Source organism: Terrapene carolina, unplaced genomic scaffold (assembly GCF_002925995.2).
Source record: "Terrapene carolina triunguis isolate 2854851 unplaced genomic scaffold, T_m_triunguis-2.0 Scaffold88, whole genome shotgun sequence".
Classification (NCBI taxonomy): Eukaryota; Metazoa; Chordata; order Testudines; family Emydidae; genus Terrapene; species Terrapene triunguis.
In genome coordinates this window covers 33,865,780-33,889,137 of record NW_020664439.1, presented here as the reverse complement: position 1 = coordinate 33,889,137, position 23,358 = coordinate 33,865,780, and the positions used below count along the sequence as shown (strand labels likewise).

The window sequence follows — 23,358 nt, the reverse complement described above, 5'->3', positions numbered from 1 at the left end:
GGGGGGGGGGGGGGGGGGGGGGAGAGCAGAGAATAGTGGGCCGGGGCCCTTTTGGACTGTGGTCCCGGCGCCATGGCTGTGTATTCAGACTGCAGTTCTTAGTAAAATCTTTCTCGTATACTCTTGACCCAGTGGAAAAACTATTGTGCCAGTGTGCCATTTCTTGTAATAAAAATAATTAACAGTCAGTCTTATTTCATATTAACAAACCATGTATAATACAACATATGTCAACCATCCAGCAGCATTGTGAGAAATGAAAGGGGCTGCACAGAATCCTGACCCAGCATAAAGCAATTGATGAAGTGTGGAGATGATCTCATGGAATGTCAGGGCATATGCAAAAACTGGAAGCTTAACAACAACAACAACAAAAAAAATCCAGAGATAATGAAGAATGAAATGAAAAAGGTCAGCTGGATTTTCCCATTGTCAAGAAAAATCTAACAGAAGAAAATGGAAAACATGATTCATATTCATGCAACAATAACGTAGGAGGTAAAAAGTGACAACATAAGCCAAAGAGAATCAACAAAACTTCAGCTAAACAGACATTAATGTTCTTTACTAAGGCAGAATTTGTCTAAATTAAAAGATGATTTATGGGGGAAAGTACAGGAGCAGCTACAATTTATTGGTGACAGCAAAAGAATTAAAGCACCATGCCCAAACAACCTACAGGAGGTTCATGGTGCTTGGGAGGAAAACAGGAGAAGCATTCCCCCTTAAGAGTTCATTGCTTTGGCAGAATACCAGAGGACCAGCAAGTGACTAATACAATGTCATTAGTTGGGAAAGTCCCCTCTAGTGCTCTAGCAAATTTCACTGCAGTCAGCCTGACATCTTTTGTCAGAACACTGCACACTCTTAATGAATAAAATGTAAAGGCATAATGTACAGATGAACCAAAGGCAGCCAACATGACTTCAGGAAGAGGAAAGTGTCCTTAACTAGTTTTGTTCTTTGAAAGGATGCAGCACCCACTTTGCCCACGGCAATGAACTGGGAGATCACATAGAGTGGAATAATGCCCCTTGCAGTCAGCCAATGCAACGCCCTTCGAACAACTTTAGCCCTGCATTATGGGCCAAATCCTCAAGTCTTTATTCATTCAAAGCCCCCACTGACTTCAAGGCTCTGAAATGGTGGGCCAGATTCTGCTCTCAGTTATGCCAGTGTAAATAGAGTTATTCCACTGACTTCAATGCAAACTTTTAGAAAGAACTGAATAGTGCTTGGCCCTCGATGCAGGGATTCACTGGGGTTTAAATGGAGCAGATGGACTTGCATGGGCACTTTATATAGAGGTGAATGTGCTGAGGAATATTTATTGCCACATTACAATTCAGATAAATTTCAAAATTTAGAGCCCAAGCATGCCCCCTAATCTACATGCACAGGGGATGACATTATTTGGTATTAGGTTAGTTGGTTATATATGCATTATATAAAGCAACTGGCAATTTTTAAAAAATGAGTAAGCATTACAATAAAGGTGACAACTAATATATCTCATACTGCCAGTGTCAAATCAGCTAGATGGTTCCCACCAGCAATAGGCTCCGACAGAGAATAAACATAATTATACACATCTGATGAACATCAATACTGTTGGTTAACCTTTAAGTGAGGCGGTAAGATGGTAGTGAATGGGTTTGAAAAACAACCTAGAGGTTGCAAACAAAAAACAAAAACCCCCAACAACTGCAAAGGGAAACTTCCAACTGTAGAAAGATTACTAGGAGATATAAATGGGATTTAAGTGGATTTAAGTCTCTGGACTACTAGACCGCAAATAACATGCTTAGCAGATAAATGACAAATAATAAACTAGAAAAAAAAATAGAGAATGCAAACAGATACATGAAAAAAATACTTATGCATACTAAGCTTGGAAGAGATTTGGGAGTTATTTTTGAAAAATCCCTAAACCCGAAAACTGAATATGCTGCAGAAGCGGGGGCTGGGAGGATGGGAAGGAGGGGGGGGAAAGCAAGGTTTATCTGTCATATTACTAAAGAACTATATAAAGTATGATATTGACAGTATATACGACATAGGCTGTATTCTCATTCAGATCTTGGACAGGCCAAATGTTGGGTGGGTGAAGTTCACCAGAAGGCCTGCAACAGGGATCTCATCAGATGATCAGATTTGATCAGAGAAATGTACACTCCTAGATATGGACTGAGAAACATTACAAGTATTTCTTGAACTTCTGAAAACCAAGCTGGCCTTTTAAGAAAAGTGACACTAATCACACCCCGTTCAACTTTGCCATGTGTTGTTGAAAACTTATTCAGAATCAGCTGACAATCTAGATTCTGTAGATCTTTCTAAAATGATATCTTCTTTCCTTTTTTACATGGCTTTGTTAAGTGGTGAATTTACAATTAAAATATCACAATTGGCATCTGAATGAGCTCCCCTTGAAATTAATGGGTCTGTTCACACCTCAAGGTCTTGGCAAACTCAGGGAGACATCACAGTATCAGTTACAATCAGGTCACATCTTCAAGGATTTCTTTGCAGCTGTAACAGCTAGAAATTTAAATCAATTATGACGATGATGATGACTGTATTATTATTAATTATTATTATTATAATTAAAGAGGACAGTCCAGAGAACGACTGAGCTGTCTGTTCAGCCCCAGCCCCCAAGCTAATCCTTTGGGGCACCCCAGACTTTGGGAATGCTGCATTACATGATATTCAACCATAAAGAAGTAGTTTCCTCCATAATGTGCAGGCAGTATGTGGGTGCATCATGCAGAGCAGAAGAACTGCATATTTCCATGAGATCTAAAAGTATCTATCTTCCAATCTTATACTGGCAACTGGACAAAAGGAGATTTACTTTGGAGCTTCAAATGCTGTAAATAGGGCAAATCAAATTTTCATACCCATCAGACAGAAGTCATAGTCACTGAAGAACTGCAGTTATTTGACAGCACTTGAAACTTAAGTGGAATCTGACAAAAAGAAAACCTACATGTTAAACCTAAATCTATTCTATCAACATCCTGAGACACCATAGGGAGAGTAATGCAAACAGCAAGTGAAAAACTGGACTCTTCTGCATTGACCAAAAACAAACAAACCCAAATAAAAAAAAATAAAAAAAAAAAAACCAAAACCAGACAAGAGATAGAAGAGAGACAGGAATAGCTGAGCTTGAATAAAAGCTTGTTTGTATATAATACATTGGAAAAACTGTTACATGACCTCATGCTTCCATGAGGGTGAAAAATGTCAATTATCTGTTCCTTGAGAGAGCACTAATGTGTGAACCTGATCCACTTTCAAAGAATCCAATAAATGTTTATTGCCATAACACCATAGGTTAAGAGGCAAGATGACTGGTCCGACTGTATAGTACATTCATCCAAAGGGGAACGTTTAAATCTGCTACACACTTGGGGATTATTTCCTCCATTATAGTAGCTTTGATATATATGTATTCCCATGTTAATATCTCTTTGGAGACTTTTATAAAGAGAGTAGATGTTGGCAAGAGGCAAAGAAGCAGCACAACAAGGCTGAGAAAAGTCGGGGTGAACATTAGGGCATGGCTACACTTGCAGATGTAGAGCGCTGAGAGTTAAACCTGCCTTCGTAGAACGCCGTAGGGAAAGCGCTGCAGTCTGTTCACACTGACAGCTTCAAGCGCACTGGCGTGGCCACATTTGCGGCACTTGCAGCAGCACTGGGAGTGGTGCCTTATGGGCAGCTATCCCAGCATGCAAGTGACTGCAACGTGCTTTTCCAATGGGGGGTGGGGGTGGAGTGTGACAGGGAGTATGTTGTGTGTATGGGGGGGGGAAGAGAGTGGGTTTTTGGGGTGCTGAGAGTGTGTCAGCATGCTGTCTTGTAAGTTCAGACCGCCCTCTCTCCCCCCCCCCCCGCCTCTCTCTCACTCACTCAAAGCAAACAGTAAATGTTTGCTTTTCTCGGCGCTGATAAGCAGCCGGCTTCTCCGAAATGGAGCTTTGAAAGGGCATTTCCGCATTCCGGCAGCCAATTTCACAACAATGACAAGAGTGGCCACTTGACTTAAGGGGATTATGGGACATTTCCAGAGGCTGATCACAGCGCAGTAACGCAACACCTCGTTCACACTGGCTCCGTGGTGCTCCAGCGGGGGCGCAGCAAACGTTATTCCACTAGCCGAGGTGGAGTACCAGCAGCACTGTAGCTACGGAGTCAGAGCGCTCTACATGCCTTGCCAGTGTGGACGGGGAGTGAGCTAGGGCACCCAGGGCTGCTTTATTGTGCTGTAACTCGCAAGTGTAGCAGTCATATTTTTACTAGGTTTACCTGGTCTGTCTCTTCACTTCCTACCTAGAACTGTGGGCCTGATACAGAGATCACTAAAGCAGATGACCATGTTTCTCTTTAGAGCAGGCACCATATCATCTAGCAATAGCAAAACACAATATCTAAACTTCTCTGATATGATCCAGCTTTCCAGTAAATGCCAGTTTTCAAAGAGTTATGGAAGATGAGCCCTGCGTCAAGGATTAAAGTTATACAACAGTGAGATTTAGAGGAGGCATTTATGCCCTTGGCAGAACAGAGTCCTTAGTTTAGAATTTATGTAGAGAATTAATTAATACAATTCAACCAAAACCTTCTATGGTTCAGAAAGGACAGAAGAGAAAGGAGAGAGGGCCCAGTCCCACAAGATGCTGAGAGCCTCCTATGAGGTGCTGAATTCCCACTGAACCAAATGGGATTTGAGAGTACTTAGAATCAAACAGGACTGGGTCTACTTTTTGCTCATACAGCAAAAGGAGTTGGAGCAAAAATTTAATTCAGCCAGAGGTTATCATTTCAAAGTTACTTAGTTTGTGAGAGGAAGTTGAAAATCTAGGTTCTCAAACTGGTCCATAGCACATTGCTTTTTGCTCTGCATAAAAGTAAAGCAAATGCAAAAAAAAGAGGAACAAGTGCATTAGTTCAGATCACAGGTAAAATTCACACCTGCCTAGACGGCCAGTATAAGCCCTCAGCATCTGAAGCAGTGTTTTAGTCTCCTGGGGAGCCTAGCCTTCTATATGGTCAGTTAATATGGCTTCAGAGATATTAGCCTGCATCTTAACAGGGCTTTTCAACGGTGTCAAAGCTAACTCATCTGAGCGAACATGACTGAAACAGCCTCCTTCCTCCCCATCTTTGTCCATCAAGACCAGGCCATAAGCATCCTCTACCACAGCCCCCATAAGAGCTGCTATAACCAGAGTTCTGGACATCTCTATGATCATGTCACAAGAAGAACCAGAGCTGACAAATGCCAGAAATAGCAGAAGGGCCAAGGAAAGAATGAGCAGGTAAGAAAAGCTCCCCCCCACTCCCATTTTTAAGGCAAACAAACTGTGGCATGTGAAACTCTTTGACCAGTTTGAGGCATATTTTAAAAAGGATGGCAAGTAAATAAAAATAAATGAAGGACAGTAATTTTAAAGTCCGGGCATAGTTAGACACTCCATAAGAAGAGCTGCTCAGACTGCGTTCCTGTTATTAACCAGTAGTTCTCCCTTTGGTTCTCTTCAAATAAATTATGTTTGGGAGACATTTTTGTAAATTAGTTTCATGGTCTGTTTCACTTCTACGCAGAAGTGGATTAAAATGTTGATCACTTTAGCTCTGGTTAAGCTGGAAACAATGATTTGAAAATGAAAAATGAGAAAGTATAATTTAACAATCCTGTACAATTCTCCCCTTTGCTATTAAGAGAAGTAATACAGAGTTTCATTTGCACACAGATAGCACAGACAGAAATTGGAAAAGTTGTGATTAACTCTGCTGGGGCTAGTCATTCAGGCCCGATTACAAATGTATAAGTTTAAAAAATGTTCACGTTCTAATTGGATCCCATCTTTCGGGGGTATAAAAATTTAATTTTATTCCACTGCTGCTTTCAATTTCTCAGTGAACAGAGTCTGCAGGGCACATTTCATAACGTGCCTTTTCAGTCAGAGGATAAAATATTTATGAAGTGTTTATTTAGTGCCCTGATAAAATCCTGCAGATCACCTCTGAATCCTAATGGAAATCTAGCATGCTGGGAGTGCACAGTTCATCTCTGCAATTTAATAAGGGAATTACTGTATCTCTATGTTGAATTTCAAGCCCACATTAGTTTTTTTAATAATCTGAAAATACAGAAGGAGATTAATGGCACCCAATTTTATCCAGTTTGATTATCGTTAATTCATTAACACGTACAAAATGCTTTAAGGTGCTGGATGAAAGGTGCAAACGGAGGTTACATTGGGAGTAGTAGATCTGTATTTCCCAGCTGGTTGGGACGGGCTCCTCCACGCGAAGGGGCATGAATACTAGCAGAGGAGGAGCTGTTGGTTAGAGGAGGAGGAACAATAGAAGTGGGAAATACACATAACCCAGCAGGACTGGATTAAAGCCTATGCACTATAGGCGCATGCCTAGGATCCTGACTCCTGGAATCATGTGACATTAGAGAGTCCCGTGTTCCCTGTAAGCTGCACGCTTGAGCGGCCGCGGCGGAGAGATTTAAGTGCCGCGCATCTGTTCAGGTGCCCCTCCCCCCACGTTGCTCTGTCCTGCAGCTGCCCCTGGGACCCTCCTGCTGGCTGTGCAGGACTTTCTTAAAGAGACAGTGCATTATTTCTGAGATTTCCTCATCAGTCTCACACACACACTCTTTCTCCCCCTGCCCATGCACCCCATCTCCGCAGAGCGGGGGAGGGGAGACAACAGGGCTCAGAGCAGGAGATCTTTCAGTGAGTGCCTTAAAGAGACAGCGCAGGGTGTGTCTTAGAAACTTCCCCAGCAGCCAGCACACACACACCTCCCAACACATACTTGTATTATTGTTGTTGTTACTTCTTGGTACTTCCTGCAATGCACACATATATTCTCTGTAATTTTATTCTTTCAAAGTGTGTTATTTTAGTGTTTTGACTGGTCTATGCATTTCATAATTTTTATTTCTCTTACACTTAAAATTTAATTCTTTGAGTAGTGAGTTCTAAAATGCCTAACCTGTCCTGGCTGGAGTAATTATCCCTATTTAGCTTTTTAAAAATATATAATTATATCTAAGTTTTTTGTTTCTACTGGTGGCACACATACCTCAGTGTACATAACAAAATTTATTTCGCACATGGATGGAAAAAGTTAGAGGGAACATTGATAGTCTATGCTTAATTATTATTATTAAGTTTCTAGCACTTATGGTTGCAAAGAAAAGCTTGAAAAAAAATGTGATAGGACTAACAGATGTAATGATACCTGCCTGAGTCTGCAGACAGCCTGGAACAGTAGCTCTGAAAGGGATGAACTGCCCCATGCATCTCAATGGGGGCATTGCTCTGGAGGGCCCTGCCAACACCACCCCAGCTGAAGAACAGTGTAATGGGCCCAGCCCAAGTAGATACACCCTGGCTGCTGTGCAAGCCCCCCGGTGCCTCTCCAGAGTGCAGGGAACAAGGGTGGTGGTGGAAGAAGTGGTTACTTGTGCTGCTCTCGGGTGGAGGGAGGAGGTACCCTCCTGTCTGGGTGCTGGGAGAGATGGAGACCCCGAGATAATGCCCTTGCCTTTCTGGGAGGTATTTCCCAGCCTCTGCCACTCCAAGTGATGGTGGGATGGGGCATGGCTTGAGACAGGACCAGAATGGGGTGGTGTGATGTGCCCAGGGCCCTGGCTTGCCTTCATCTAGCCCTAGAACTCTGGATTTGCTCCACAACCCATAGCATGCTCCCATGGCTGCAGGTACCTTCTTGAAAAGGACCTTCACATGGGTACAAGGGTTAGGTTAAGAGAGTTTTATTTGTTTAAAATAAAACAGTTATAAATTATCCCTTCTCAGCACAAAGTGGCCCTCGGGTCATATGTACACCATTTCAATTAAATGTTACTGAAATAAAGAGCAGTAACTACCATTTTATGTCTTTATTCAGCAACAACAGAATGGTGGCAAAGATAACAGTTCCTTAAAACCACTGGACCATAATGCATTTCAGATGTCCTCTGCCACCATCTGTTCCCTGTTTTCAAACCATTCCTTTGCCACTTTTTTTTTCCCCCTTCAGTTGTTCAGTTTGTAGAGTGGCCTAAAGAAGCCTTACATAAAACAATAAATGAGAAGCACAATTATATTCTTAGATATATAGATATAATGAATGTTCAGCTAGTCTAAATTGAGAAATTAAAATGATTAAAGAGCATCTTTTCAAAAACTGCATACATCACTGAGGGACGTTCTTGCTGTACACTGAAAAGCTGTCAATGTCACCTAAGGATAATAGAAGCAATGGCTTGATATAAAGTCCTCTGAAGTCAATAGAAGTCTTGCCATTGACATCAGTGGACTTTGCATCAGGCCCAAAGGGAAAACAAATGTGGAGGGATTCCTGTATGTTCCTGTGCTTATTACAGAATAACCTTGCATACGACACACACTAAGGTTATGTAACTGCAAATACTTCCTTATCCAAAAGATAACTGGCAAGTTTGTAAGGGTCACCACTGCAACAGATGGCTACAGAAAAGCCTGACAAGAGGTTTGTATCTGATGGAATGGATCTATCATTGCTCCAAGTAACCAGTGATTTTAAGGTTGAAAGATTGATTTACAGCGCTGACAGTAAGAAAGTTTTCAATTTGGATCAACTTACATCAGAATAAAATGGCCTCTTGGAGGTAATTTTAAATGGGAAATCTCCAAGGATTCCTCCCTGTTCTCTCACTGCTTAGAAATTTCACATCTGTATTCTAAAACCCACCCCCCTGCAAAGCACATGACAAATCTCAAGCTAACCTGAAAACAGAAAACACGGCTGTGATGATTAAAAGCATTTGCTACTGCGCCAATCCTTCTCTACTACCCTGTACAGTCATATAATGATATAGCAGGCAAAGCACATACAAATGCACCCCCGTTAAAATGTGTACTTGGATATATATCCTCACCTTGGTAGATATACTTCCACTTTTTGTTTTTTCACAGAGTTAGCCCATTCCTCAATCAACTGGGCTTTGACCAATGGCTCCAGTGTGACTAGTGGAACTTCCTGTCTGGAAAGAACTATCATCATACTTATCTCATCGCCTTCGTATGGTATTTCCAGAACTTGATAGATGCCTCCTGCTTCATTGGAGCCATCGCTGAACTCCCCTACAAAAAAGGAATATAATTCCATAATAAGCATTTCCTTTAAACTTTGTCTTTAATAAATGAACTGGGGGAAGATGCACGCTATACAACACTAGTAATCTATCAGATGTAAATTAAACATAACAAATATGTACACTGTATTCAGAAGAAGGCAAAACAAGAAACCTTAAATTACTAACCTCATCTTAAGCTTGGGTAAAAATTTCCAAAGAGCCTAAGTAAACTGGCTCACTGACTCTCAATGAAACTTAGGCTCCCAAATGCCTAAATTATATTTAAAAATAAGGCTTAAGCCAGGCCTACACTACAGATTTGTGCTGGCATAGTTATCTGGGTCAGGGCGTGAAGTGGTGGGATCCCTAACTAACATAATTCTACTGGCAGACATCTGTAGTGTAGATGTAACTTAAAGGTGCTTTTGAAAATTTTAATCTTTGTCTCAATTACTAAGTCTTTCTTAATACTTCATTCCTTGTGATGTTCAATTAAAGTTTGTAAAGTGTTTCTAAGATAATATATAGTATTTAAAAAAGTAGATCCCTCATGAGATAAGGGAAATTGGGTGGGTCAGCTTTTGTGGCCTGCATCATGCGGGAGGTCAGACTAGATGACCATAATGGTCCCTTCTGACCTTAAAGTCTATGAGTCTATGAGTCTAAGTATGTTAGAATACGATTCAGAAAAAAACATGCCAGTTAGACGGAACATAGATCTCAGCTTTTGATACCACTTATCACTTGACCAATCCTCCTCTTATTACCTTAGTGTCATCATCAAAACAATTCAGCTATACACTGCTTACATTTACTTGTCTAGCATTTTCTCTCTCCAAGTGTAGTTACATCCTCATGTGGAGAAAAAAGACTTAACTTGCTCCCTGCTTGGTCTGCCAGAACCCAGATTTGTTACCCTTCTGGGCACCCCTTTTTTCCTCACAGACTGAGGTAGATATGTTTCTAAGCAATCCTTTACTCATTATAATTTATGAAATAGGTATACAGAGCACAAGACAGGCACTTACAGTTATATTTTAGAAATCTGAAGCAATAAATAAGTAGAACAAAGAATTCAATTTCCGTAAAGCCTAGTAACTTTCAGAGCTGCTTTTGAATAGGATAAGAGATGACATTTTACACATCAGAACATGATGAAATCAAACTTCGAAATCAAACATTTAATAATTTTTAAAGTTTGATTTAAGGATCTTTACTTTGTATATTTGACACGTGACGTTGACAATTTGTGTTTTAACCATTATAAAGCTTAAACTTATTGACGCTCAATGTCTACTGTCATTATTATTTACCCCCCCATCATAATTTCCTGCAACTGAAAATTTAAATCGATAAAAAAGAAAAAATGCTTAAAAATAAGCTTCAATATTACCTGTTGAAATTATCAAACAAAATAAAAGATGAATTCTGTCAAGGCAACATGTAACTGACCATGTGTGTGAAGAAATACCCAACAAGGGAATGCCAATCAGGTAACTGCATATAGTTGGGCAACCATATACAAACTTGTGCATGGCTGAATACGTAGTGTCATATTATTGCTACAATGAGTTAGAATTATCTGCACTAATTAAGTCAGCTGTCCAGGTCCCAGCTTACCATAATAAAATTCTCCCTGTTGGTACATCATTGGAATCTGCACTTCACTTTCATCATCTTTAGTGAAAGAGAAAGTCCTTGTGTTTTCAGGTCTGAATTGCGACTTCCAGTTTCCCTTGAAGTAGACTGCATTGACGAGGGCCAAATGAGTTAGAGCACTGAAATCCCTTGATGAGGCAAAATCTTTGATCATGTCTGTCAGATAGAAAGGAAAAGAAGGAGTGCTTCAAACTGCACGTAAAATTGAATATTCAATCAAAACTCATCCAGCTCGCAAAAGGCAAGAAAATAAAAAATAGCACTAACATAAAATTTACATTTCAGATTTTCTCAGTAAATCCCAAATTAAATTTCCAGGATTTTCAAAACCTAAATCAGTGTTGGTATGTAAATCCTTCCTTCAAGTGGCTATCAGTCACTTGTTTCTAAGCATCACTTTTAAAATATAACCCACACTGAAACCTTGAGGAAATGTGGGTCAAATAAAGAAAGTTTCTCCTGGTGTTACGGTACCGTTCACTATTTCCCTCCCAGGGGATCAACTTTTATGGACTTGGGCTGTAATCTGAAGAAACACCTAAAGATGTGCTTAACTTTAAGAACATAAAGAGTCCCATTGATTGGGGCCTTTAATGTTCCTGCCCCTTTTGCCCCCCTTTAGCTGCCGATGGGCAGGAAGGGGGAAAAGAGAGCAGCTGCCCCAGGGCTGGCCCTTTAACTCGCCACTGGAGCCCCAGGCAGCACGGGCCAGACAGCCTGGAAGGGCTGGCTGGGGGATGCTGACCTCCCAGCCCTGCCCCTTCCGCCCGAGGCCCCGCCCCTTCTGGGGGCCAGCCCCGGCTCCATACCAATAAGTGTCTATAGTTACTTTCACCCCTGCGCCCATCATTTTTCTGCCCCCACCACTTTGCGTCCTGGGCGGTTGCCCTGCCTTGCTTACGGCCCTGAGAGTGGGTCAGGTACTCGGTTTTCACACAGGCAAAATCCCACTGTCTCCAACATAAGGACTGTTAAAGAGAGGAAGCCCTCAACATTTGATCTACAGACATTTGCTCATGGAAAGGAAAGGAGAAAAGACATCTTACCTCTACTGTAGTCATGAGAGGCTTGTTAGCTGAGCATAGCAGCTACTATGCTTACACTCCTAAATAAATTATTCCAGTTAGAGTGCATTGTCCGTTACCTGATATAGCTGATTGGATACAGCTTGTTTTCAGTAAAATAATTTGAGTTTATAACTCTGTAAGAATAGTGACAAATCTAGTCACTGAATTTAATAATTGATCCCAGATGGATTCCTTACTCCCATTTATGACCAACATACTATATAATGGGTTAAAAAAAAAAAAGGCACTCTATCTGGTTATTACTTCTCAATTTATGATTTGTGCGTGAATGTGTTTAGAGTCAAATTCTGCCTCTGGATGCATTTGCAGAGCTCCACAGAGCGGCCAGTTGGTATCACATTTGTGCATCTGAGGGCAGAATCTGGGTTCACGCTGTCCTGGGAGTGACTGTTTTTGTTTATACTTCAGTTTATTCAGAGCAATGTCCCTTGAGGCAGAAAGTTTACCAGAGTCAAGAGAACACACACACTCACTCAGTTCCAACATAAAAGCTTGTCTGAATATGGGGGTGGGGGGGGTGGGGGGGGGGAAGAGATCTGAAAATCTGAAGTCTTTCCTTTCCTTGTTCGAAATTTCATTTTCAGTGACATTTTCCAAATAGTTCTTGGTAACACGCATTACTGTATATTAGGTTTCTATATGCTTTGGAATATTTTCTTAAGACAGTTATGTCTCATTTATTTTGCACCTTGTTGAGCACATATTACTCAAAGCTTTGAGAGGAGTGTGTTTAACAAGCCATGGATGAAATCCCGACCAACCCCCGTGGCATGTTGTGCTAATGAGGGAGAGGGTCTCCTCTTCCCTTGATAGCAGCCAGGCAAGAATGAGCTCTGGTGCTACAGAGACATTAAGCTGAGGGACCACGACTGCCTGTCATGGCCCCAGTGGATTGTGGACTGCCAGCTTGGTCAGCACGAAGGATGCTTGTGCAGCAGGCATTAGACAGGTGCTTATACTGTGCCTTCTAAAAACACAAAGGTGCACCCAACTGTACATTCACCTATGCCAGCATGATGTGACCTATTGTATGGCTAGTGCTACTTTGTCCCCTCCATTTCTGTGTCTCCAAACAGCAAGGCAGGATTTCCCTCCAAGATGCAACACATTCCCGGATACCTTGGCAAAACAGGATGAATTCAAACTGGAGCAAGAGCCTTCACATTGAGTACTTTTCCCATTTATGCCACAAATTGACGTATTAAATAAAGCATTTCTTCCCATTACAGCTCTACAGTTAGATTCTCAGGTGCTCAGCTATCATGGGGATGTGTGTGTGGTAGAAATTCCTAGAAAGATTCTGACCTTACCTTTAGGCTTACAGTGTTGCAACTAAGGACAGAATCTGGCCACTATTGTTAAAATATTAACATCACAAACTAATTTAAGAGACGTGGTGGAAAAAGAATTAGAAGAAAATTATTCTTTCTGATCCACAAGTTGGAACACGCTCTGCTTCTATTTGTTCTCCAAGTAGGTATAGAACCAAACAATCAATGGGAGCACCACACAGGCAATGATCAGAATTCAACAGCAAATCTGAGCAAATACATTTGCTTTTTTAGTTTTGCATTTACTGTTTTCTCCTACTAGCAGAGGTGAAAGTAAGCCGGGCTCGGGCGGGGATTTAAAGGGCCCGGAGCGCCGCGGTGGCCAGAGCCCCGGGCCCTTTAATTCACCCCTGAACCCCAGGGCTCCCAGCCACCTCTGCAGCTGGTAGCTCCAGGGTGATTTAAAGGCCCTGGAGCTCCCAGCCACAGCCAGAGCCGCAAGGCCTTTAAATCTTGAAAGGCCCCGCCTCTTCCGGCTGAGGCCACGCCCCGATCAGGACTCCGGCGTAGGTAAGTCCTTTAAGTTACTTTCAGCCCTGCCTACTAGAGATCTCTGTTCACCTTAGCAGTGATAGTCTTATCAATGGTCAAATTCTGTCTTTGGCAACAGTGATATGGCTTCCACTGAAGTCAACAGGGGCTGCATGTGTCCAGATTTTATCAGTGGATCTGCAGATGTCTACCAAAGCTGACTTTATATTCCTTAATATATTTGGGCCCGACCCTGAGAGGTAACGAGCACCCACAATTCTCATTTTAAGTCATTACTAAGCTCAGGCCAGTAATGCCTTTAAACACATTTTTTATTTAGTAACCAACAGTTTTAGAAAGAAAGCATGAAAAAAATATTTTTCATTAATAAATACATTTATATTAAATAGAAAATAGAGACTCAAATCACAGAGTGATTGCTAGTAAAGTGTCAGTATTTAGCAATACATACTGCAGCTATTTTCTTATATGTAGAAGAGGAAATGAGAGTCTCTTGGATACCACGGTGTGGTTAGTGATGGCAAAAGCTGATTTTTGAAAGGACTATTGTAGTGCAGGAAAAAAATATATAATAATTGTATTAAGAACTGATGCTAGAATTCTCTGAGAGACAAGATGACAGACAAGACAAAAGTCAACCAGTACTGACCTACTTCAGCACGACACAACCAAACATTTACAGTAAGAGAGAAATAAAAGAACCACAGGGACTTACTATTTGTATGATTCTCAACCCACTTATTGATGTGGTTAGCTACCGCTGCACTTTGACTAAAGTCTACATTTTCTACTTCAGCTTTAAAGTATTTTTTCACCAATTGCAAAAATTTGTCACTGATGTGAAATCCATTCTGAACATAGAGGGAGTTGGCAATTGTCATCACGTACTGGCTTTCCTCAGTAGTTGCCATATCAGAAAGGTCCTTCAAGAATGACAATTCTTCACCTGAAAAGAAAAGAAAAAGACAAACATTAAAAGTAGTTTGTTTTCCTTAGTGAGGCAAACATACTAAGGAAATATTACATATTCTCCCCACTACCAGTTCATAATGATATTTTAGCCTCAAGTACAGAAAATCCATTAACATTCTAGAGTTGTTTATTTTTTTTTTAAAAAAAGACTCAGACATAGAAAATGTAAACAAATCAGAGGTCCAAAAAAAACAAAAACAAAAAACAACCCCCCTCCCCCCAAAAAAAACACACAGTGACCAAGATAATATACTACATTACACTGACTTGAATGTTCACGTTGTAGACTGTTCCATTTCAGATACTGAAGATGTGAATTAATTTGCATGGCAGGCCACTGTGCAATGACTAGTTTGGGTTTCTACTGTCCACATTAAGCAGCATTAACGATCCATTCCCTCAACCCCACACACAACCCTGCCAATTGTAGTGCTTTCATTTGTCCCAACATCAAAATGAATCATTCTGATCTATCCCGAGAAAAAAAATATTTATTCTCACACGTTTCCCTCCCAAATGCTCAATGGGTCTTGTACTGTGTCTAAATGTTAACAGTTTTGGGCCCTGGAAAAAACAACAACAATGAGTTTCAATGCTAAAGCCCTCCACTGAGAACTCTTCATCAGCAGAACCCAGGTCTAGGGACTTTGAAATTACTTCAGTTAATTTCAGTTGTCAGGACACTGCCCAGGGAAGGAGAAAAGCAGTCTCTTAGGTAACCAGGAACTCTGACAGTAACAGGTTTCACAGATTAAAAATCCCAGCAACCAGAATTGCTCCTGGAGTCAAATCAGAAGCCAATAAAGCATATGGAGAACAAGCGTAGTGAGTTTAATGTGTACGGAACAAAGATTCAAGCAACCTGCTGCTTTCTACAATAGCTGAAGCTTCTGGTTGGTCTTTGGAGATAGCTTCATGTAGAGTGCACTGCAATAGCTGAAATAGGAGCTGATAGCTGTGTACACAAAGTAGGTGTCTGAGATCCGAGCATGGCCTGGTTTGCATTAACTGGACAACACTTTCAAATATCAGAGTGTAATTGTCTGTTTTTTAATCCCTTAGAGGCAAAACTGTAGAACTAGGCAGCAAATAAAATCTGCAGGCATCATCTATGTAGGAGACGATGCAAAAGGGCTATTGCAGGGCCAGTGGAATTACATGCACACATCTCCAGAGCACCACCTTATTTCCTAGGCTGCCCTCAAAATGCTGCTCCTCAGAGGCCCCCAGGTCCAATGGGTTTTAATAAAGGGCAGAAATTTCACTCATGGGTTTCCAAGCAAACACCTACGTACAGTACCTCTCAGAATCATTATGATCCTTTGACGTGGCGGTCTCTAGCTATAGTCACGTTATGGGGTGAGTTACATTTACTCAGAGACATGCGGTAAAGTGGAAATGCCCAGCAGATTCACTACAAACAACCACCACTACTACCTGTGAACAAAATTTGCCCCCAAGTATGTCCACACAACAATATTGAAGGTACGTAGATGTAACGGGGTAGAATTTGATCCTATATTATTAAAAACAACAGGTATTTACACACAAAAGGATAACGTATAATATAGGAAATTTTTCTAAGTTTATATTTTCTTCTCTCTAGATTTCAACTCACAACAACTAGTACATACAATAAGCATTATCTGCCCATCTGTTACCGATTTTAAATGGGAGTTTCTTATCTAATGATGCTAAATATTTACCCCAGTACACCAGCTGTTAAGATTTCTTCTATTATTCTAAATTTGATCACCTAGTCTCATCAAGGAATCACAAAATAGTTATACTAAAAATATTTACATTAGACATTACACAAATTGCATAAAATTACAGTTTCAAGAAATTCTACTACTTTTCAAGAGCAACTAACAGGTGTTCATACTTTCTCCTTAAGAAATCCATGAGCAAAACCTTGACCTTTCCATAGTTGTTCAATAGGCTCCATCTCCTCCTTTACAACAAAAATACATAGAGAAACACAATTAGAAGACCTTACCATTTTTCAAGCTGTCATATCCCAGGGAATGTCGAATTTCTTTCAAAGTGGATCCATGAGCTCCAAGCTCCACCATCCCTAGGGCAATTGCAATGCTCAGAGGAGAGAACAGAATATTCTCATCTTCCCCGGTGGCCCGCAGCTGATTATAAATGTTCACTGAAAACTCTGCAATAGCTTCATTAGGAAAATTTGTGCTGAAGGCCTTACTTTGCAAAACCAGCAAAGACAACAGTCCAAGGAAGTACATGTCTTGCGAGTTTCAGGTCTGCAAGATAAAATTTTAGAGAGGATGAGTAAACTGTATTTAAGAAATAACAAGCTCCATTCAAGAGGTTGGACAGACCCAGGACACACCACCGTAAAGCTAATTACATTGTTTTGTACCATGGTTGAAAAAAAAATATAAATTAAAGAATTTTAACATGCAACTTATTTATTGGGAAAGGGGTAAAGCTAGTACATGTGTGTTCCAAAGAGATTTCTGTAGCAGATTATTAAGATAGATAATTACAATATTTATCTATTCTATTTTGTGCCCTTTTACTTTCAAAAGTCACCTGCAGTTCAAAAACTATTTTGATTGTCCATCTCTGTTCCTTTTTGAAAAAAAAAAAAAGGTCTAGCAACAGCTTTCCTTCCAAACGGGTTTTGCCAATAGTATGTGTATTAAAAATGAAGTTACATGCAGGGCTTTGCCTAGTCAAGGTCCCATTTACTTAGCTAAAATTGTGGCACGTCAGGCAGTGGCTGTTGTGTTAATGAGCTTCTGCAGTTCTGCAACAAAGAAACTTGCTCTTTAGTTGGGAGATCAAAAAAGGCAGAGCATCCACGTGCATTGCTGAGCTTTCTCTCTGCCCTCCAGTTACACTGAAATCAATGTCCAAATCAGATGAGGATATGTCGTCTCCTACTGAACCTGCTTTGAGTAAGCCCACTGATACCCAGACCAATGGAAACGTACTAGGGAGCAGGGCTGGCTCCAGCTTTTTTACCGCCCCAAACAGTGAAGAAAAAAAAAAAAAAAAGCCGCGATCGGCGGCACTTCGGCGGCTGCTCTACCGCGCCGCTTCATTCTTTGGCGGCAATTCGGCGGCCGGTCCTCCCCTCCGAGAGGGACTGTGGGACCCGCCGCCGAAGACCCGGACATGCCGCCCCCTTCCATGGGCCGCCCCAAGCACCAGCTTGCTGCGCTGGTTCCTGGAGCCGGCTCTGCTAGGGAGGCTGTTTGGTCACAAAGCACGTGCCAACGTCCTAGAGCGAGACTTGGAAAGGAAAACAATTCAAAAGGTTAGTGGGGGGAAAAAAGGGTATCAACTGAGTGAAATAAGACCCTTGTTGGTAGCAAACCAACTAAGAAGGGGTTACTTTTTCCAGCCAGAGTAAACATCCACCTGGGGATCTTTAGGAGTGGGGTCAGTTAATACAGTGTTTGGCTGGAGTATCCTTTGTTGAGAGTGTCACAAAAGGAGGGAAGAAGAACTCAATAGAACAAGCTCCTGTACTCAGCTCTCTCCATCAATGCACTGCAGGCCCAGCTGAAAATGCTTCAGCAAAGAACAGTGCTGCCAGCTTTCACAATTTTATCATGAGTCTCACGATGTTTTTCTTAAATCCTCAGCTCTTAATCACAGAACTCTATGTGAGAATTTATCTTTTAAATAAAAAACTGACAAAGTTTAAGTTTCTAATCCTCATGATTGCAGAGAAAAGCTTGGAAACATGACTCAAAAAGGCTCCAAAGCCAGAAGGCAAATAAAAACACTTTTTCGGGGCGGCGGGGGGGGGAGGGGTGTTAAATCTCATGATTCTTGTGGGGCCTGACTCATGATTTCTGAATGCGTGGGGCTGGCAATGCTGATTAGTTGTTTGCTTAACTATTTCAGGACACTAGGGCTCTTGAAGTCAGTGACCTTAACATAATATTACTTAATATTTATATAGTGCATTTTATCTTCAAAGCACTAAACAAGTGTTATCCAATTAAAACTCACAACACCCCAGAGTGGTAAGCAATTAAGCATTACCACCCCCTTTTCATAGATGAGGAAACACAAGAATTAATCAGACGTGCATGTGTTTTGGCTACAACTCTGATATAGCCATTACTTAGTAATCTCCCTCACCCTTAGCCACATATGTCACAGATAAGATTTTTGCTTTGCTTTTTCAGTGAGAAACCAAAACACTTTAACTTGTTAACTGCTGTGGCGTCCACACAACATTCACAAAAATGAGGCCTTACTGATGCACTAAAGGAGCTCATGCATATTAGCCAGGCATTGTTTTATGGATCCATGTCCTTTTTTGCTTACATATTTGTATGGACCTTGTCCCATCCCATAGTTTCCAATAAAGTCTCCCAAAACGGAATTTAACTGTATGTCTCTTATCCCTTCTTGTAGATCAATCATCTTCCCACTTCTTAGCAAGATATCAAGAAAGCCTGCAGTGGAGATTTTTATTTCATTAGTTTTTGCTATATGTAAAACAAATCATCTGGGTCTGGAGCCCTGTTAGCTTTGACTGTTGCTTATGGCTTGACTACCTACTTTAGCATAATCATAAGACCATCTAACATTTCTTGGTCTCCCTTAGGAAAACGTCTCCCAGTCTTTGAGGCATGACCTTCACTATTTCTTTCAAGAACACTGACGCAATGAATTCATTCTGTTCCAAACTAACAACAACTTTATCTGTCACTAGCTTCCCACTTACCTTCCTTAATGACACTAAGGATTTCTTACCTGCCTGCTGGCTACCCAGCAATTTTAGGAATTTAATCTTTTTCATACTTAACATATAAATCATAATAGGTTGAACATGACTGTCTTTGCTAGTTGGGACATTTAAGGCTTCCTTCTCAACGAACGGGTGTGTAGGCTATTTTATATTATTACAAGACCACCTAGAAACTCCAAACAACAGCAGGGCCCCATTTTGCAAGGCGTTGTACAAACATTTAATAAGAGAAACACATCCAGCCTTTATCAAAAATAAATTTACACCAACAGTTCTACAGCTAAGTACTGAAATACAATCCCAGTTCAAAACTTCAGCATAATATACATACTGGGTTGAAAAGAAAAAAGGACATTGCCCATCTAGGAGTACCATAAATATATAACTGAAAGCAATTTTATAGTCTTACCTACTTTAGGGAAAAAAATCATTTTGTACTGCACAGTACTACCTTTTTGTGAAAGAATATCTATAAGAGACACTCCTCTACCGTGAAGAATTTATAAGCTAAACAGCCAGGACAGACAAAGAATGGGAGGAAGGCAGTATGTCTGCAGAGACAGGAATTTAACCCAGATCTCCTGAATGCCAGTCCAAAGCCTTAAAACAGACGTCCATCGCTCTTCTCCAAAGATGGGTCCAAAGCAACACCCTGCCTTTCTGAGCTTGCCCCCAAATTTTGGAAAAGATCATATAATGAAGTTTTTATTTAAATCATATGCTCTGCTGTATAGGGGTGGACTTAAGCACATATTTAAGTGCTTTGCCACATCAAGGCTGTAGTTTTAACTCATGCCAGCTTACTTTGAAAACTGAAAGGGGTAATTAGTTTGATGCACATTGCATCATCTTATCTGTCATTTCAAAAGAGCTTTCCAATTACTTCTGGTTGTGAAGATGGCTATTCAGCACTCGGATCAACAGTCTGCCATATGTGCTACAGCCAGATAGGCTATAACAATAGCAGAAAGGGAGATGCACACATCTTATAGAGACAGGTTTCAGAGTAGCAGCCGTGTTAGTCTGTATCCGCAAAAAGAACAGGAGTACTTGTGGCACCTTAGAGACTAACAAATTTATTAGAGCATAAGCTTTCGTGGGCTACAACCCACTTCTTCGGATGCATATAGAGTGAAACATTGAGGAAATATATATACACACACTTCAAAAGTTTTTTTTCCTCTTACTTAATTGGCCTCTCAGAGTTGGTAAGACAACTCCCACCTGTTCATGCTCTCTGTATGCGTGTATATATATCTCCTCAATGTTTCACTCTATATGCATCCGAAGAAGTGGGTTGTAGCCCACGAAAGCTTATGCTCTAATAAATTTGTTAGTCTCTAAGGTGCCACAAGTACTCCTCATCTTATAGAGAGAAAACTTCAATGGCTAAATATTTTTAATCAGGTTTATGCAACACACACATTCCCAACACCACCCCTTTTCCTTGCACAAAAATCCCACACACCTCAGATCTTAAACTTTTAAAATATATATTAGTTGTTTTGCTAATCAGAGCGTAATTTTTTTTTTTTTTTGGTAAATGAAGAACAGCAGATTCACGGCCATTAAGTTACCTGAAAAGAGAATAGTGCAGTTTCATTTAGTTCTCTGGTAGGTAAAATGCTTCCTTATTTGTATATTTAGAGTCAAGCGGTATCAATATATAAAAGCAAAAACTGGATGACTATATTTAATGTAATAAGTGAAAAGGATATCATAAGAACAGCCATACTAGATCAGACCAAAAGTCCATCTAGCCCAGTATCCGGTCTTCTGACAGTGGCCAATGCCAGATGCTTCAGAGGGAATGAACAGAACAGGTAATCGTCAAGTGATCCATCCTGTCGGCCATTCCCAGATTCTGGCAAACAGAGGCTAGGGACACCATCCTTGTATATGGCTAATAACTATTGATGGACCTATCCTCTATGAACTTCTCTAGTTCTAGTCAGTTTTATACGTGTTCAATGCTACCTTTCCTTTTAGTGGTCAGACAGGGATCTTTTAACCGATAGTTAGTTTTTTTCCCCTTCACAATTTGGATATGGAGATTTGCTTTTTTAACCACATCCTGGTACATGAAGTTTAAAATTGAAGAAAGATAACAGATTGCAAACTGATTCAGGCCTCAAATCAGGTAAGCATCCCTATTCAGCGAAACATTCATGTACATGCTTAACTTTAAGCTTGTGCTTATGGCCCATTGACATCAATGCTTAAAATTAAGCATGTGCTTAACTGCTTTGCTGAATTGAGGTTTCACATGTGAGCAGGCCAGAACTATATCACAAAGTAATATTTCGCACAGATATGCCTTTAAAAACAATGGTGAACAACAAGAGCACTGTCTAAAGTACTGAACGTTAATTTCATGTTCACAGATCAGTCGATAAAGCTTTGGAGAACCAGCCAGACTGGTCTGAAAATTTCTGCTGGCATCGCTTGTCAGGAACTATGACATAAATTTACCATTTTTGAAGTTCTCTTATCTGTTCAACCTGAAATTTGTGGCCATATCATCAGGCAGTGTAAATCTGCATAATTACATTGATTTACACACCACCTGAGGATCTGACTCTTATTATTCCAACCATATAGCTGGGATTGCTCTTATACCATTAGCTCTCTTATTCTTTGCTTCAGGCTATATTCCTCTCTGTTATTATGCTATCCCAGTCCTTTTTTGCAAAGGGTCTGATCCACTGGACTGATGAGTACTTCCTACATGGAGTAATACATTCTCAGCACTCACTGATTTCAACAGGAGCGGAGGACACTCAACACCTTGCTGGATTGGATTTACATTGAATTACAAGGCAGTCCGGAATTAACTGTACTGTATACATAAATATAATTTTAGCTTCATTTCCTTCACTTAAAATCTAATCTATGCCTGGAAAATTAGACAATTCCCAAGAGCATCACTGGCCTTTTTAGATACACCTTTTCCTTTGAGCCATCAGCATTAGGTAACACTAGAACCTATCAGTCTCTGCATTAGCAGAAGCCTCAAATCCCCAGTTAAGTGGTACTGTATTAGCTGCAAAGAAGATTAAAAGGAAAAGGAAAGGTTAAATAGAATAGACTAAAGAATGTTTAAAAACCAAGAATAATTCAGTTTCTGAAGTTACTGTGTATACTTATGTGAAATTAAAGTTCTTTTTCCACCAAGTTGATTGCAGAGCTAAAACTTTCAAACAAAAGAAAGAACCCCTACCCCAGAAAAGCCAATAGCCTAGTGATTAGGGCACTAACCTGTGATGTGTCTGATTTGAAGCTGGATCTCCCACATCCTTGGTGAGTGTCCTAACCAAGAGGACACTGACTGTTTTGGGGAAGAGGTCTTTGTCTATTGTGTTTTTTGCATGAAGAACATTGAATGGCCTTGCTTTTGTTCCATGCTGGCATGAAAACAAATTCTGAAACCTCAATTTTTTTCCATGAAATGGAAACACTTCTAGCTATGATTACTATGTTTAAGAGTGTCACCAGGTGACTCCTAGCATAAACTACAACTCTAGTTTTATAAGCCCACACATTTCTAAGCAACTGATGTACAGATAAAGTGATCATTAATTAGGGCCTGATCCTGTGAAGTTCTGAACAGCTCTTCAGTTCCCACTACGATCAAGCATAGATTCCAAACCCATTGGGGCAGGAGACATGTCTAATCTATGGTTTGCAAGATATCATGTTAAAATGTACAGCTCTACACAAATATTTTAAAATAAAAATAAGCTTCCAATCTCAACACACACACACACACACACACACACACACACACACACACACACACAATGGGTACACACAGAATGAGAAAAGTTAAGTTGCATATGGCAACAGAGCAAACCCATGGCAGAGCTGGAAATAAAACCCAGAAGAGTCCAGATGTTTATAATCCCGTCCTTTCAACATCAG

General features: G+C 40.6%; 1 protein-coding gene across 2 annotated transcripts in view; it reads right to left on the bottom strand.

The window, feature by feature from the left end:
• The window catches only part of SERPINI1 (serpin family I member 1), an 82,053-nt gene that overhangs the window by 23,315 nt on the left and 35,380 nt on the right, over positions 1-23,358 (bottom strand). The window contains exons 1-5 of one of the 2 annotated variants that reach the window (XM_029911125.1): positions 19,011-19,122; positions 16,696-16,963; positions 14,440-14,670; positions 10,775-10,969; positions 8,957-9,161 (exon numbers count right to left, since the gene is read on the bottom strand). In XM_029911125.1, the coding sequence (XP_029766985.1) occupies positions 8,957-9,161; positions 10,775-10,969; positions 14,440-14,670; positions 16,696-16,945 (881 nt within the window). In that variant the 5' untranslated portion in view covers positions 16,946-16,963; positions 19,011-19,122. Of the gene's footprint in view, positions 1-8,956; positions 9,162-10,774; positions 10,970-14,439; positions 14,671-16,695; positions 16,964-19,010; positions 19,123-23,358 lie in introns of those variants that run through there. The other variant, XM_024195597.3, reaches the window with a different exon arrangement.